This window comes from Anomaloglossus baeobatrachus, chromosome 5, assembly GCF_048569485.1.
Source record: "Anomaloglossus baeobatrachus isolate aAnoBae1 chromosome 5, aAnoBae1.hap1, whole genome shotgun sequence".
Lineage (NCBI taxonomy): Eukaryota > Metazoa > Chordata > Amphibia > Anura > Aromobatidae > Anomaloglossus > Anomaloglossus baeobatrachus.
In genome coordinates, this window is record NC_134357.1 from 597,165,949 (window position 1) to 597,185,965 (window position 20,017).

A 20,017-nucleotide genomic window follows, 5' to 3' on the forward strand; every position below is an offset into this window, starting at 1 on the left:
ACATGATGGATACAGGTCATCAGGTACATGATGGATACAGGTAATCAGATACATGGTGGATACAGGTCATCAGATACATGGTGGATACAGGTCATCAGATACATGATGGATACAGGTCATCAGACATGATGGATACAGGTCATCAGACACATGATGGATACAGGTCATCAGACACATGATGGATACAGGTCATCAGACACATGATGGATACAGGTCATCAGACACATGATGGATACAGGTCATCAGATACATGATGGATACAGGTAATCAGATACATGATGGATACAGGTCAACAGATACATGATGGATACAGGTCATCAGACACATGATGGATACAGGTCATCAGATACATGATGGATACAGGTAATCAGATACATGATGGATACAGGTCATCAGATACATGATGGATACAGGTCATCAGACACATGATGGATACAGGTCATCAGACATGATGGATACAGGTCATCAGGTACATGATGGATACAGGTCATCAGACACATGATGGATACAGGTCATCAGACACATGATGGATACAGGTCATCAGACACATGATGGATACAGGTCATCAGATACATGATGGATAGAGGTCATCAGATACATGATGGATACAGGTTATCAGATACATGATGGACACAGGTCATCAGGCATGATGGATACAGGTTATCAGGTACATGATGGATACAGGTCATCAGACACATGATGGATACAGGTCATAAGATACGTGATGGATACAGGTCATAAGATACGTGATGGATACATGTCATCAGATACACGATGGATACAGGTCATCAGATACATGATGGATACAGATCATCAGATACATGATGGATACAGGTCATCAGATACATGATGGATACAGGTCATCAGACACATGATGGATACAGGTCATCAGACACATGATGGATACAGGTCATCAGACATGATGGATACAGGTCATCAGGTACATGATGGATACAGGTCATCAGACATGATGGATACAGGTCATCAGACACATGATTGACACAGGTCATCAGACACATGATGGATACAGGTCATCAGATACATGATGGATACAGGTCATCAGATACATGATGGATACAGGTCATCAGGCATGATGGATACAGGTCATCAGGTACATGATGGATACAGGTCATCAGGTACATGATGGATACAGGTCATCAGGTACATGATGGATACAGGTCATCAGACACATGATGGATACAGGTCATAATATACATGATGGATGCAGGTCATCAGATACATGATGGATACAGGTCATCAGATACATGATGGATACAGGTCATCAGATACATGATGGATACAGGTCATCAGATACATGATGGATACAGATCATCAGATACATGATGGATACAGGTCATCAGATACATGATGGATACAGGTCATCAGATACATGATGGATACAGGTCATCAGGCATGATGGATACAGGTCATCAGGTACATGATGGATACAGGTCATCAGGTACATGATGGATACAGGTCATCAGACACATGATGGATACAGGTCATAATATACATGATGGATACAGGTCATTAGATACATGATGGATACAGGTCATCAGATACATGATGGATACAGGTCATCAGATACATGATGGATACAGGTCATCAGACACATGATGGATACAGGTCATCAGACACATGATGCATACAGGTCATCAGACACATGATGCATACAGGTCATCAGACACATGATGGATACAGGTCATCAGACACATGATGGATACAGGTCATCAGACACATGATGGATACAGGTCATCAGACACATGATGGATACAGGTCATCAGGTACATGATGGATACAGGTCATCAGGTACATAATGGATACAGGTCATCAGACACATGATGGATACAGGTCATCAGACACATGATGGATACAGGTCATCAGGTACATGATGGATACAAGTCATCAGGTACATGATGGATACAGGTCATCAGGTACATGATGGATACAGGTCATCAGATACATGGTGGATACAGGTCATCAGATACATGATGGATACAGGTCATCAGACATGATGGATACAGGTCATCAGACACATGATGGATACAGGTCATCAGACACATGATGGATACAGGTCATCAGACACATGATGGATACAGGTCAACAGATACATGATGGATACAGGTCATCAGACACATAATGGATACAGGTCATCAGATACATGATGGATACAGGTCATCAGATACATGATGGATACAGGTCATCAGATACATGATGGATACAGGTCATCAGACACATGATGGATACAGGTGATCAGATACATGATGGATACAGGTCAACAGATACATGATGGATACAGGTCATCAGACACATAATGGATACAGGTCATCAGATACATGATGGATACAGGTAATCAGATACATGATGGATACAGGTCATCAGATACATGATGGATACAGGTCATCAGACACATGATGGATACAGGTCATCAGACATGATGGATACAGGTCATCAGGTACATGATGGATACAGGTCATCAGACACATGATGGATACAGGTCATCAGACACATGATGGATACAGGTCATCAGATACATGATGGATACAGGTCATCAGATACATGATGGATACAGGTTATCAGATACATGATGGACACAGGTCATCAGGCATGATGGATACAGGTCATCAGGTACATGATGGATACAGGTCATCAGGTACATGATGGATACAGGTCATCAGACACATGATGGATACAGGTCATAAGATACGTGATGGATACAGGTCATAAGATACGTGATGGATACAGGTTATCAGATACATGATGGACACAGGTCATCAGGCATGATGGATACAGGTCATCAGGTACATGATGGATACAGGTCATCAGGTACATGATGGATACAGGTCATCAGACACGTGATGGATACAGGTCATAAGATACGTGATGGATAGAGGTCATAAGATACGTGATGGATACAGGTCATCAGATACATGATGGATACAGGTCATCAGATACATGATGGATACAGATCATCAGATACATGATGGATACAGGTCATCAGATACATGATGGATACAGGTCATCAGACACATGATGGATACAGGTCATCAGACACATGATGGATACAGGTCATCAGACATGATGGATACAGGTCATCAGGTACATGATGGATACTGGTCATCAGACACAAGATGGATACAGGTCATCAGGTACATGATGGATACAGGTCATCAGGTACATGATGGATACAGGTCATCAGACACATGATGGATACAGGTCATCAGACACATGATGGATACAGGTCATCAGATACATGATGGATACAGGTCATCAGATAAATGATGGATACAGGTCATCAGGTACATGATGGATACAGGTCATCAGATACATGATGGATACAGGTCATCAGACACATGATGGATACAGGTCATCAGACACATGATGGATACAGGTCATCAGACATGATGGATACAGGTCATCAGGTACATGATGGATACAGGTCATCAGATACATGATGGATACAGGTCATCAGGCATGATGGATACAGGTCATCAGGTACATGATGGATACAGGTCATCAGGTACATGATGGATACAGGTCATCAGGTACATGATGGATACAGGTCATCAGACACATGATGGATACAGGTCATAATATACATGATGGATACAGGTCATCAGATACATGATGGATACAGGTCATCAGATACATGATGGATACAGATCATCAGATACATGATGGATACAGGTCATCAGATACATGATGGATACAGGTCATCAGATACATGATGGATACAGGTCATCAGGCATGATGGATACAGGTCATCAGGTACATGATGGATACAGGTCATCAGGTACATGATGGATACAGGTCATCAGACACATGATGGATACAGGTCATAATATACATGATGGATACAGGTCATTAGATACATGATGGATACAGGTCATCAGATACATGATGGATACAGGTCATCAGATACATGATGGATACAGGTCATCAGGCATGATGGATACAGGTCATCAGGTACATGATGGATACAGGTCATCAGGTACATGATGGATACAGGTCATCAGACACATGATGGATACAGGTCATAATATACATGATGGATACAGGTCATTAGATACATGATGGATACAGGTCATAAGATACGTGATGGATACAGGTCATAAGATACGTGATGGATACAGGTCATCAGACGTGATGGATACAGGTCATCAGGTACATGATGGATACAGGTCATCAGGTACATGATGGATACAGGTCATCAGACACATGATGGATACAGGTCATAATATACATGATGGATACAGGTCATTAGATACATGATGGATACAGGTCATAAGATACGTGATGGATACAGGTCATTAGATACATGATGGATACAGGTCATAAGATACGTGATGGATACAGGTCATTAGATACATGATGGATACAGGTCATCAGACGTGATGGATACAGGTCATCAGGTACATGATGGATACAGGTCATCAGACATGATGGATACAGGTCATCAGACACATGATGGACACAGGTTATCAGACACATGATGGATACAGGTCATCAGATACATGATGGATACAGGTCATCAGATACATGATGGATACAGGTCATCAGGCATGATGGATACAGGTCATCAGGTACATGATGGATACAGGTCATCAGGTACATGATGGATACAGGTCATCAGGTACATGATGGATACAGGTCATCAGACACATGATGGATACAGGTCATAATATACATGATGGATGCAGGTCATCAGATACATGATGGATACAGGTCATCAGATACATGATGGATACAGGTCATCAGATACATGATGGATACAGGTCATCAGATACATGATGGATACAGATCATCAGATACATGATGGATACAGGTCATCAGATACATGATGGATACAGGTCATCAGATACATGATGGATACAGGTCATCAGGCATGATGGATACAGGTCATCAGGTACATGATGGATACAGGTCATCAGGTACATGATGGATACAGGTCATCAGACACATGATGGATACAGGTCATAATATACATGATGGATACAGGTCATTAGATACATGATGGATACAGGTCATCAGATACATGATGGATACAGGTCATCAGATACATGATGGATACAGGTCATCAGACACATGATGGATACAGGTCATCAGACACATGATGCATACAGGTCATCAGACACATGATGGATACAGGTCATCAGACACATGATGGATACAGGTCATCAGACACATGATGGATACAGGTCATCAGACACATGATGGATACAGGTCATCAGGTACATGATGGATACAGGTCATCAGGTACATAATGGATACAGGTCATCAGGTACATAATGGATACAGGTCATCAGACACATGATGGATACAGGTCATCAGACACATGATGGATACAGGTCATCAGGAACATGATGGATACAAGTCATCAGGTACATGATGGATACAGGTCATCAGGTACATGATGGATACAGGTCATCAGATACATGGTGGATACAGGTCATCAGACATGATGGATACAGGTCATCAGACACATGATGGATACAGGTCATCAGACACATGATGGATACAGGTCATCAGACACATGATGGATACAGGTCAACAGATACATGATGGATACAGGTCATCAGACACATAATGGATACAGGTCTTCAGATACATGATGGATACAGGTAATCAGATACATGATGGATACAGGTCAACAGATACATGATGGATACAGGTCATCAGACACATGATGGATACAGGTCATCAGATACATGATGGATACAGGTAATCAGATACATGATGGATACAGGTCATCAGATACATGATGGATACAGGTCATCAGACACATGATGGATACAGGTCATCAGACATGATGGATACAGGTCATCAGGTACATGATGGATACAGGTCATCAGACACATGATGGATACAGGTCATCAGACACATGATGGATACAGGTCATCAGACATGATGGATACAGGTCATCAGATACATGATGGATACAGGTCATCAGATACATGATGGATACAGGTTATCAGACACATGATGGATACAGGTGATCAGATACATGATGGATACAGGTCATCAGATACATGATGGATACAGGTAATCAGATACATGATGGATACAGGTCATCAGATACATGATGGATACAGGTCATCAGATACATGATGGATACAGGTCATCAGACACATGATGGATACAGGTCATCAGACATGATGGATACAGGTCATCAGGTACATGATGGATACAGGTCATCAGACACATGATGGATACAGGTCATCAGACACATGATGGATACAGGTTATCAGATACATGATGGACACAGGTCATCAGGCATGATGGATACAGGTCATCAGGTACATGATGGATACAGGTCATCAGGTACATGATGGATACAGGTCATCAGACACATGATGGATACAGGTCATAAGATACGTGATGGATACAGGTCATAAGATACGTGATGGATACAGGTCATCAGATACATGATGGATACAGGTCATCAGATACATGATGGATACAGGTTATCAGATACATGATGGACACAGGTCATCAGGCATGATGGATACAGGTCATCAGGTACATGATGGATACAGGTCATCAGGTACATGATGGATACAGGTCATCAGGTACATGATGGATACAGGTCATCAGACACGTGATGGATACAGGTCATAAGATACGTGATGGATAGAGGTCATAAGATACGTGATGGATACAGGTCATCAGATACATGATGGATACAGGTCATCAGATACATGATGGATACAGATCATCAGATACATGATGGATACAGGTCATCAGATACATGATGGATACAGGTCATCAGACACATGATGGATACAGGTCATCAGACACATGATGGATACAGGTCATCAGACATGATGGATACAGGTCATCAGGTACATGATGGATACTGGTCATCAGACACAAGATGGATACAGGTCATCAGGTACATGATGGATACAGGTCATCAGGTACATGATGGATACAGGTCATCAGATACATGATGGATACAGGTCATCAGATACATGATGGATACAGGTCATCAGGTACATGATGGATACAGGTCATCAGATACATGATGGATACAGGTCATCAGACACATGATGGATACAGGTCATCAGACACATGATGGATACAGGTCATCAGACATGATGGATACAGGTCATCAGGTACATGATGGATACAGGTCATCAGACACATGATGGATACAGGTCATCAGGTACATGATGGATACAGGTCATCAGGTACATGATGGATACAGGTCATCAGATACATGATGGATACAGGTCATCAGGTACATGATGGATACAGGTCATCAGGTACATGATGGATATAGGTCATCAGATACATGATGGATACAGGTCATCAGATACATGATGGATACAGGTCATCAGACACATGATGGATACAGGTCATCAGACACATGATGGATACAGGTCATCAGATACATAATAGATAAAGATCGTCAGATACAGGTCGTCGAATACATGACGGATGGAAGTGGTCAGATACACGATGGATACAGGTCATCGGATACATGATGGATACAGGTCATCGGATACATGATGGATACAGGTCATAGGATACATGATGGATACAGGTCATCGGATACATGATGGATACAGGTAATCAGATACATGATGGATACAGGTCATCAGATACATGATGGATACAGGTCATCAGATACATGATGGATACAGGTCATCAGATATATGATGGATACACGTCATCAGGTACATGATGGTTACAGGTCATCAGGTACATGATGGTTACAGGTCATCAGATACATAATAGATAAAGATCGTCAGATACAGGTCGTCGAATACATGACGGATGGAAGTGGTCAGATACACGATGGATACAGGTCATCGGATACATGATGGATACAGGTCATCGGATACATGATGGATACAGGTAATCAGATACATGATGGATACAGGTCATCAGATACATGATGGATACAGGTCATCAGATACATGATGGATACAGGTCATCAGGCACATGATGGATACAGGTCATCAGGCACATGATGGATAAAGGTCATCAGATACATGATGGATACAGGTCATCAGACACATGATGGATACAGGTCATCAGACACATGATGGATACAGGTCATCAGGTACATGATGGATACAGGTCATCAGATACATGATGGATACAGGTCATCAGATACATGATGGATACAGGTCATCAGGTACATGATGGATACAGGTCATCAGATACATGATGGATACAGGTCATCAGGTACATGATGGATACAGGTCATCAGATACGTGATGGATACAGGTAATCAGATACATGATGGATACAGGTCATCAGATACATGATGGATACAGGTCATCAGATACATGATGGATACAGGTCATCAGATACATGATGGATACAGGTCATCAGGTACATGATGGATACAGGTCATCAGATACATGATGGATACAGGTCATCAGATACATGATGGATACAGGTCATCAGATACATGATGGATACAGATCATCAGGTACATGATGGATACAGGTCATCAGATACATATTAGATAAAGATCGTCAGATACAGGTCATCGGATACATGACGGATGGAAGTGGTCAGATACACGATGGATACAAGTTGTCGGATACATGATGGATACAGGTCATCGGATACATGATGGATACAGGTCATAGGATACATGATGGATACAGGTCATCAGGTACATGATGGATACAGGTCATCAGGTACATGATGGATACAGGTCATCAGATACATGATGGATACAGGTCATCAGATACATGATGGATACAGGTCATCAGATATATGATGGTTACAGGTCATCAGATATATGATGGATACACGTCATCAGGTACATGATGGTTACAGGTCATCAGGTACATGATGGTTACAGGTCATCAGATACATAATAGATAAAGATCGTCAGATACAGGTCGTCGAATACATGACGGATGGAAGTGGTCAGATACACGATGGATACAGGTCATCGGATACATGATGGATACAGGTCATCGGATACATGATGGATACAGGTCATAGGATACATGATGGATACAGGTCATCGGATACATGATGGATACAGGTAATCAGATACATGATGGATACAGGTCATCAGATACATGATGGATACAGGTCATCAGATACATGATGGATACAGGTCATCAGATACATGATGGATACAGGTCATCAGATACATGATGGATACAGGTCATCAGGTACATGATGGATACAGGTCATCAGATACATAATAGATAAAGATCGTCAGATACAGGTCGTCGAATACATGACGGATGGAAGTGGTCAGATACACGATGGATACAAGTTGTCGGATACATGATGGATACAGGTCATCGGATACATGATGGATACAGGTCATAGGATACATGATGGATGCAGGTCATCGGATACATGATGGATACAGGTAATCAGATACATTATGGATACAGGTCATCAGATACATGATGGATACAGGTCATCAGATACATGATGGATACAGGTCATCAGGCACATGATGGATACAGGTCATCAGGCACATGATGGATAAAGGTCATCAGATACATGATGGATACAGGTCATCAGACACATGATGGATACAGGTCATCAGACACATGATGGATACAGGTCATCAGGTACATGATGGATACAGGTCATCAGATACATGATGGATACAGGTCATCAGATACATGATGGATACAGGTCATCAGGTACATGATGGATACAGGTCATCAGATACATGATGGATACAGGTCATCAGGTACATGATGGATACAGGTCATCAGATACATGATGGATACAGGTCATCAGATACATGATGGATACAGGTCATCAGATACATGATGGATACAGGTCATCAGATACATGATGGATACAGGTCATCAGATACATGATGGATACAGGTCATCAGGTACATGATGGATACAGGTCATCAGATACATGATGGATACAGGTCATCAGATACATGATGGATACAGGTCATCAGATACATGATGGATACAGATCATCAGGTACATGATGGATACAGGTCATCAGATACATATTAGATAAAGATCGTCAGATACAGGTCATCGGATACATGACGGATGGAAGTGGTCAGATACACGATGGATACAAGTTGTCGGATACATGATGGATAGAGGTCATCGGATACATGATGGATACAGGTCATAGGATACATGATGGATACAGGTCATCAGGTACATGATGGATACAGGTCATCAGGTACATGATGGATACAGGTCATCAGATACATGATGGATACAGGTCATCAGATACATGATGGATACAGGTCATCAGATATATGATGGATACAGGTCATCAGATATATGATGGATACACGTCATCAGGTACATGATGGTTACAGGTCATCAGGTACATGATGGTTACAGGTCATCAGACACATGATGGATACAGGTCATCAGACACATGATGGATACAGGTCATCAGACACATGATGGATACAGGTCATCAGATACATGATGGATACAGGTCATCAGATACATGATGGATACAGGTCACAGATACATGATGGATACAGGTCATCAGATACATGATGGATACAGGTCATCAGGTACATGATGCATACAGGTCATCAGACACATGATGGATACAGGTCATTGGATTCATGATGGATACAGGTCATCAGACATGATGGATACAGGTCATCAGGTACATGATGGATACAGGTCATCAGATACATGATGGATACAGGTCATCAGATACATGATGGATACAGGTCATCAGATACATGATGGATACAGGTCATCAGATACATGATGGATACAGGTCATCAGACACATGATGGATACCGGTCACCAGATACATGATGGATACAGGTCATCAGGTACATGATGGATACAGGTCATCAGATACATGATGGATACAGGTCATCAGATACTTGATGGATACAGGTCATCAGATACATGATGGATACAGGTCATCAGGTACATGATGGATACAGGTCATCAGATACATAATTGATAAAGATCGTCAGATACAGGTCGTCGAATACATGACGGATGGAAGTGGTCAGATACACGATGGATACAGGTCATTGGATACACGATGGATACAGGTTGTCGGATACAAGATAGATACAGGTCATCGAATACATGATGGATACAGGTCATCGGATACATGATGGAACAGGTCATCGGATACATGATGGATACAGGTCATCGGATACATGATGGATACAGGTCATCGGATACATGATGGATACAGGTCATCGGCTACTTGATGGATACAAGTCATCAGACACATGATGGATACAGGATAACAGACGCATGATGGATACAGGTCATCAGATACATGATAAATACAGATTGTTGGATACATGATGGATACAGGTCATCGGATACATGATGGATACAGGTCATCAGATAGATGATGGATACAGGTCATCAGGTACATGATGGATACAGGTCATCGTATACATGATGGATACAGGTCATCGGATACATGATGGATACAGGTCATCGGATACATGATGGATACAGGTCATAGGATACATGATGGATACAGGTCATAGGATACATGATGGATACAGGTCATCAGGTACATGATGGATACAGGTCATCAGATACATGATGGATACAGGTCATCAAATACATGATGGATAAAGGTCATCAGATACATGATGGATACAGGTCATCAGGTACATGATGGATACAGGTCATCAGATACATGATGGATACAGGTCATAGGATACATGATGGATACAGGTCATCGGATACATGATGGATACAGGTCATCGGATACATGATGGATACAGGTCATCGGATACATGATGGATACAGGTCATCGGATACATGATGGATACAGGTCATAGGATAAATGATGGGTATAGGTCATAGGATACATGATGGATACAGGTCATAGGATACATGATGGATACAGGTCATAGGATACATGATGGATACAGGTCATCAGATACATGATGGATACAGGTCATAGGATACATGATGGATACAGGTCATAGGATACATGATGGATACAGGTCATAGGATAAATGATGGGTATAGGTCATAGGATACATGATGGATACAGGTCATAGGATACATGATGGATACAGGTCATAGGATACATGATGGATACAGGTCATCAGATACATGATGGATACAGGTCATAGGATACATGATGGATACAGGATAACAGACACATGATGGATACAGGTCATCGGATACATGATGGATACAGGTCATCAGACACATGATGGATACAGGTCATCATTTACATGATTGATACAGGTCATCAGGTACATGATTGATACAGGTCATCAGATACATGATGGATTCAGGTCATCGGATACATGATGGATACAGGTTGTCATGAACATGAAGGATACAAGTCATCAAAGGTCATCAGATACAGGGCATCGGATACATGCTGGATACAGGTCATTAGATACATGATAGATATAGGTTGTCACATACAGGTCATCGTATACATTATGAATAAAGGTCGTCGGGTACATGGTGGATACATGTCGTTGCATACATGATGGATACATAAATCGTCAGGATACAGGTCGTAAGATACATAATAGGTTTATTGGATACATGATGGATTCAGGCTATCAGATATTGGTCATCTCCTGTGTGTGACTTTATCATTGTGGGGGGGGTTCTCCTGTGTATGACGTCTATCAGTGCGGGGGGTATCTCCTGTGTGTGATGTCTATCAGTGTGGGGGGGGGGATCTCCTATGTATGACGTCTATCAGTGGGGGCGTTCTCCTGTGTGTGATGTCTATCAGTGTGGGGGGATCTCCTGTGTGTAACATCTATCAGTGTGGGGGGTTCTCCTGTGTGTGACGTCTATCAGTGTGGGGGGTTCTCCTGTGTGTGATGTCTATCAGTGTGGGGGAATCTCCTGTGTGTGATGTCTATCAGTGTGGGGGGTTCTCCTGTGTGTGATGTCTATCAGTGTGGGGCGTTCTCCTGTGTGTGATGTCTATCAGTGGGGAAGGGGTTCTCCTGTGTGTGACATCTATCAGTGTGGGGGGTTCTCCTGTGTGTGACGTCTATCAGTGGGGGGATCTCCTGTGTGTGAGGTCTATCAGTGGGGGGTTTTCCTGCGTGTGATGTCTATCAGTGGGGGGGTTATCCTGTGTGTGATGTCTATCAGTGGGGGGGGGGGTTCTCCTGTGTGTGACGTCTATGAGTGGGGTAGGGGTTCTCCTGTGTGTGACGTCTATCCATGGGGGGCTTCTCCTGTGTGTGATGTCTATCAGTGGGGGGTTCTCCTGTGTGTAACATCTATCAGTGGGGGGGTTCTCCTGTGTGTGATGTCTATCAGTGTGGGGGGGGATCTCCTGTGTGTGATGTCTATCAGTGGAGGGGTTTCTCCTGTGTGTGACATCTATCAGTGGAGGGGGTTCTCCTGTGTGTGATGTCTATCAGTGGAGGGGGTTCTCCTGTGTGTGACATCTATCAGTGGAGGGGTTTCTCCTGTGTGTGATGTCTATCAGTGTGGGGGGTTCTCCTGTGTGTGATGTCTATCAGTGGGGGGATCTCCTGTGTGTGATGTCTATCAGTGGGGAAGGGGTTCTCCTGTGTGTGATGTCTATCAGTGGGGGGGATCTCCTGTGTGTGATGTCTATCAGTGGGGGGGTTCTTCTATGTGTGATGTCTATCCATGGGGGGTTCTCCTGTGTGTGACATCTATCAGTGGAGGGGTTTCTCCTGTGTGTGACATCTATCAGTGGGGGGGTTCTTCTGTGTGTGATGTCTATCCATGGGGGGTTCTCCTTTGTGTGACGTCTATCAGTGGAGGGGTTTCTCCTGTGTGTGACATCTATCAGTGGAGGGGGTTCTCCTGTGTGTGATGTCTATCAGTGGAGGGGGTTCTCCTGTGTGTGAGATCTATCAGTGGAGGGGGGTTCTCCTGTGTGTGACGTCTATCAGTGGGGGTGTTCTCCTGTGTGTGACATCTATCAGTGTTGGGTGTTCTCCTGTGTGTGATGTCTATCAGTGGGGGGGTTCTCCTGTGTGTGATGTCTATCAGTGTGGGGGGTTCTCCTGTGTGTGACGTCTATCAATGTGGGGGTATCTCCTGTGTGTAACATCTATCAGTGTGGGGGGTTCTCCTGTGTGTGACGTCTATCAGTGTGGGGGGGTTCTCCTGTGTGTGACGTCTATCAGTGTGGGGGGTTCTCCTGTGTGTGACGTCTATCAGTGCGGGGGGTTCTCCTGTGTGTGATGTCTATCAGTGTGGGGGGTTCTCCTGTGTGTGACGTCTATCAGTGCGGGGGGTTCTCCTGTGTGTGACGTCTATCAGTGCGGGGGGTTCTCCTGTGTGTGATGTCTATCAGTGTGGGGGGTTCTCCTGTGTGTGACGTCTATCAGTGCGGGGGGTTCTCCTGTGTGTGATGTCTATCAGTGTGGGGGGTTCTCCTGTGTGTGACGTCTATCAGTGGGGGTGTTCTCCTGTGTGTGACATCTATCAGTGTTGGGTGTTCTCCTGTGTGTGACGTCTATCAGTGCGGGGGGTTCTCCTGTGTGTGATGTCTATCAGTGTGGGGGGTTCTCCTGTGTGTGACGTCTATCAGTGCGGGGGGTTCTCCTGTGTGTGATGTCTATCAGTGTGGGGGGTTCTCCTGTGTGTGACGTCTATCAGTGTGGGGGGATCTCCTGTGTGTGATGTCTATCAGTGTGGGGGGTTCTCCTGTGTGTGACGTCTATCAGTGTGGGGGGTTCTCCTGTGTGTGACGTCTATCAGTGTGGGGGGTTCTCCTGTGTGTGACGTCTATCAGTGGGGGGGGTTCTCCTGTGTGTGACGTCTATCAGTGTGGGGGGTTCTCCTGTGTGTGACGTCTATCAGTGTGGGGGGATCTCCTGTGTGTGATGTCTATCAGTGTGGGGGGTTCTCCTGTGTGTGACGTCTATCAGTGTGGGGGGTTCTCCTGTGTGTGACGTCTATCAGTGTGGGGGGTTCTCCTGTGTGTGGCGTCTATCAGTGTGGGGGGTTCTCCTGTGTGTGACGTCTATCAGTGTGGGGGGTTCTCCTGTGTGTGACGTCTATCAGTGCGGGGGGTTCTCCTGTGTGTGATGTCTATCAGTGTGTGGGGGTATCCTGTGTGTGACATCTATCAGTGGAGGGGTTTCTCCTGTGTGTGACGTCTATCAGTGGGGGGATCTCCTGTGTGTAATGTCTATCAGTGGGGGCTTCTCCTGTGTGTGAGATCTATCAGTGTGGGGGCTTCTCCTGTGTGTGACGTCTATCAGTGTGGGGGGGTTCTCCTGTGTGTGACGTCTATCAGTGTATGGGGGTATCCTGTGTGTATGGGGTGGTCTCGGATCAGGGGGGTGGTATTCTAGGGAGCAGTGACTGGCGGTAAAGGGGCGCACGGGTGTAATAATGATCATATACCCGACTTCCATCTCCAGATTACAGACATTCCCAACCCAAACACATAAGGGTTAAGTCTCTACGGGAGGGGGGGTGTAATCCCCCACAGCTAAACTTAGCGCTAAAGTAGGAACATCCGATTATGAGGCACAAAATACGACTTACCGCGGTCACAGGTGCGACATCCGAAGACTCCAAAACCTCAATGTGCTCCGCCTGAGAGCAACTCATCACCGCTGGGGAGCAACTCATCACTGCCGGGGAGCAACTCATCACTGCCGGGGAGCAACCATCCACTGCCGGGGAGCAACCATCCACTGCCGGGGAGCAACTCTTCACTGGTGGGGAGCAACCACCCACAGCCGGGGAGCAAGTCATCACTGCCGGGGAGCAAGTCATCACTGCCGGGGAGCAACCATCCACTGCTGGGGAGCAACTCTTCACTGGCGGGGAGCAACCATCCACTGCTGGGGAGCAACTGCCCACAGCTGGGGAGCAACTCATCACTGCCGGGGAGCAACTCATCACTGCCGGGGAGCAACCATCCACTGTTGGGGAGCAACTCATCACTGGCGGGGAGCAACTCATGACTGGCGGGGAGCAACCATCCACTGCTGGGGGGCAACCACCCACAGCTGGGGGGCAACCATCCACTGCTGGGGAGCAACTCATCACTGGCGGGGAGCAACCATCCACTGCTGGGGAGCAACCACCCACAGCTGGGGAGTAAGTCTTCACTGCCAGGGAGCAACTCATCACTGGCGGGGAGCAACCGCCCACAACTGGGGAGTAACTCTTCACTGACAGGGAGCAACTCTTCACTGGCGGGGAGCAACCGCCCACAACTGGGGAGTAACTCTTCACTGCCAGGGAGCAACTCTTCACTGGCGGGGAGCAACCGCCCACAGCTGGGGAGCAACTCTTCACTGGCGGGGAGCAACCATCCACTGTTGAGGAGCAAGTCATCACTGCCAAGGAGCAACTCTTCACTGGCGGGGAGCAACCATCCACTGCTGGGGAGCAACTCTTCACTGGCGGGGAGCAACCATCCACTGCTGGGGAGCAAGTCATCACTGCCGGGGAGCAAGTCATCACTGGTGGGGAGCAACCATCCACTGCTGGGGAGCAAGTCATCACTGCCGGGGAGCAACCGCTCACTGCTGGGGAGCAACTCTTCACTGGCGAAGAGCAACCATCCACAGCTGAGGAGCAACTCTTCACTGGTGGGCAGCAACCATCCACTGCTGAGGAGCAAGTCATCACTGGCGGGGAGCAACTCGTCACTGCCGGGGAGCAACCGCCCACACTTGAGGAGCAACTATTCACTGCTGAGGAGCAAGTCATCACTGATGGGGACCAACCGCTCACTGCCAGGGAGCAATTGTCACCTGCTGGGGAGCAACTCATCAGTTCCAGGGAGAAACCGTCCACTGCTGGGGAGCACTGGGGGGCAAAGCTATGCTGCATCACATGGGGGGTGTCTAGCCCTGCTGGGGAGCACTGGGGGGCAAAGCTATTGTGCATCACATGGGGGGTGTCTAGCCCTGCTGGGGAGCACTGGGGGGCAATGCTATGCTGCACCACATGGGGGGTGTCTAGCCCTGCTGGGGAGCACTGGACACTGCAGCCATCCTGACCAGTAACTTCTGAAGGGGAACAGCTCGGAGCTGGAAACCTTCCGTTATGCTCCACCTGCGGACTGCTGACCTCTGCAGGGAATCCCCCATCACTCTGCTCCACCTGCGGACTGCTGACCTCTGCAGGGGATCCCCCATCACTCTGCTCCACCTGCGGACTGCTGACCTCTGCAGGGGATCCCCCATCACTCTGCTCCACCTGCGGACTGCTGACCTCTGCAGGGAATCCCCCATCACTCTGCTCCACCTGCGGACTGCTGACCTCTGCAGGGAATCCCCCATCACTCTGCTCCACCTGCGGACTGCTGACCTCTGCAGGGAATCCCCCATCACTCTGCTCCACCTGTGGACTGCTGACCTCTGCAGGGAATCCCCCATCACTCTGCTCCACCTGCGGACTGCTGACCTCTGCAGGGAATCCCCCATCACTCTGCTCCACCTGCGGACTGCTGACCTCTGCAGGGAATCCCCCATCACTCTGCTCCACCTGCGGACTGCTGACCTCTGCAGGGGATCCCCCATGACTCTGCTCCACCTGCGGACTGCTGACCTCTGCAGGGAATCCCCCATCACTCTGCTCCACCTGCGGACTGCTGACCTCTGCAGGGAATCCCCCATCACTCTGCTCCACCTGCGGACTGCTGACCTCTGCAGGGAATCCCTCATCACTCTGCTCCACCTGCGGACTGCTGACCTCTGCAGGGGATCCCCCATGACTCTGCTCCACCTGCGGACTGCTGACCTCTGCAGGGAACCCCCCATCACTCTGCTCCACCTGCGGACTGCTGACCTCTGCAGGGAATCCCCCATCACTCTGCTCCACCTGCGGACTGCTGACCTCTGCAGGGAATCCCCCATCACTCTGCTCCACCTGCGGACTGCTGACCTCTGCAGGGGATCCCCCATGACTCTGCTCCACCTGCGGACTGCTGACCTCTGCAGGGGATCCCCCATGACTCTGCTCCACCTGCGGACTGCTGACCTCTGCAGGGAATCCCCCATTACTCTGCTCCACCTGCGGACTGCTGACCTCAGCAGGGGATCCCCCATCACTCTGCTCCACCTGCGGACTGCTGACCTCTGCAGGGAATCCCCCATCACTCTGCTCCACCTGCGGACTGCTGACCTCTGCAGGGAATCCCCCATCACTCTGCTCCACCTGCAGACATCTGACCTCTGCAGGGGATTCCCCATCACTCTGCTCCCCCTGGAGACTTCTGACCTCTGCAGGCGATCCCCCATGTCTCTGCTCCACCTGCGGACTTCTGACCTCTGCAGGGGATCCCCCATGACTCTGCTCCACCTGCAGACATCTGACCTCTGCAGGCGATCCCCCATGACTCTGCTCCACCTGCGGACTGCTGACCTCTGCAGGCGATCCCCCATGACTCTGCTCCACCTGCGGACTGCTGACCTCTGCAGGGGATCCCCCATGTCTCTGCTCCACCTGCGGACTGCTGACCTCTGCAGGGGATCCCCCATGTCTCTGCTCCACCTGCGGACTGCTGACCTCTGCAGGGGATCCCCCATGTCTCTGCTCCACCTGCGGACTGCTGACCTCTGCAGGGGATCCCCCATGTCTCTGCTCCACCTGCGGACTGCTGACCTCTGCAGGCGATCCCCCATGACTCTGCTCCACCTGCGGACTGCTGACCTCTGCAGGGGATCCCCCATCACTCTGCTCCACCTGCGGACTGCTGACCTCTGCAGGGGATCCCCCATGACTCTGCTCCACCTGCGGACTGCTGACCTCTGCAGGGGATCCCCCATGTCTCTGCTCCCCCTGGAGACTTCTCACCTCTGCAGGGGATCCCCCATGTCTCTGCTCCCCCTGGAGACTTCTCACCTCTGCAGGCGATCTCATCCTCGGGTCAGTGGTGGCCGGTCCCCGGCTGCCGGGCTCTGCTGCTGCGGGCGGTCCCTGTGGAGGAGGCTGCAGCGTCCATCTGCTCCGAGCCGCAGACTCCGGCAGAATGATCCGAGCGGCTGACATCAGTCTCCTGCAGCTCCAGCGCCCCCCCGACCGCCACACACATTACACAGGAGAGGACCCGCCCACCACGGAGACCCCCACCCAAACCTGAGCATGCCAGTGAGACCCCACCAAGAGCAGGAGACCCCCACCAAGCGCAGGAGACGCCACAGCTGAGACCCCACCAAGAGCAGAAGACTCCAGAGCTGAGACCCCACCAAGAGCAGGAGACCCCAGAGCTGAGACCCCACCAAGAGCAGGAGACCCCCCACCAAGAGCAGAAGACCCCAGAACTGTGACCCCACCAAGAGCAGGAGACCCCCACCAAGAGCGGGAGACCCCAGAGCTGAGACCCCACCAAGAGCAGAAGACCCCAGAAGTGAGACCCCACCAAGAGCAGGAGACCCCAGAGCTGAGACCCCACCAAGAGCAGAAGACCCCCAGAGCTGAGACCCCCACCAAGAGCAGGAGACACCAAAACTGAGAACCCACCAAGAGCAGGAGACCCCAGAGCTGAGACCCCACCAAGAGCAGGAGACCCCCACCAAGAGCAGGAGACCCCCACCAAGAGCAGGAGACGCCACAGCTGAGACCCCACCAAGAGCAGGAGACGCCAAAACTGAGAACCCACCAAGAGCAGAAGACCCCAGAGCTGAGACCCCACCAAGAGCAGGAGACCCCCCACCAAGAGCAGAAGACCCCAGAACTGTGACCCCACCAAGAGCAGGAGACCCCAGAGCTGAGACCCCACCAAGAGCAGGAGATGCCAGAGCTGAGACCCCACCAAGAGTGGGAGACCCCAGAGCTGAGACCCCACCAAGAGCAGAAGACCCCAGAAGTGAGACCCCACCAAGAGCAGGAGACCCCAGAGCTGAGACCCCACCAAGAGCAGAAGACCCCAGAGCTGAGACCCCCAGAGCTGAGACCCCCACCAAGAGCAGGAGACACCAAAACTGAGAACCCACCAAGAGCAGGAGACCCCAGAGCTGAGACCCCACCAAGAGCAGGAGACCCCCACCAAGAGCAGGAGACCCCCACCAAGAGCAGGAGACACCAGAGCTGAGACCCCACCAAGAGCAGGAGACTCCAGAGCTGAGACCCCACCAAGAGCAGGAGACCCCCACCAAGAG

The 20,017-nt window shown here is 48.1% G+C and overlaps 1 protein-coding gene across 10 annotated transcripts in view; it reads right to left on the reverse strand.

Moving 5' to 3' along the window:
* Positions 1–18,903, reverse strand: part of RHBDL3 (rhomboid like 3) — a 91,032-nt gene extending 72,129 nt beyond the window's left edge. The window contains exons 1-2 of one of the 10 annotated variants that reach the window (XM_075351520.1): positions 18,315–18,903; positions 15,444–18,218 (exon numbers count right to left, since the gene is read on the reverse strand). In XM_075351520.1, the coding sequence (XP_075207635.1) occupies positions 15,444–18,218; positions 18,315–18,779 (3,240 nt within the window). In that variant the 5' untranslated portion in view covers positions 18,780–18,903. Of the gene's footprint in view, positions 1–15,443 lie in introns of all 10 variants that reach the window. The other 9 variants (XM_075351517.1, XM_075351523.1, XM_075351521.1 and 6 more) reach the window with 9 other exon arrangements.
* Positions 18,904–20,017: the final 1,114 nt, after the last annotated feature.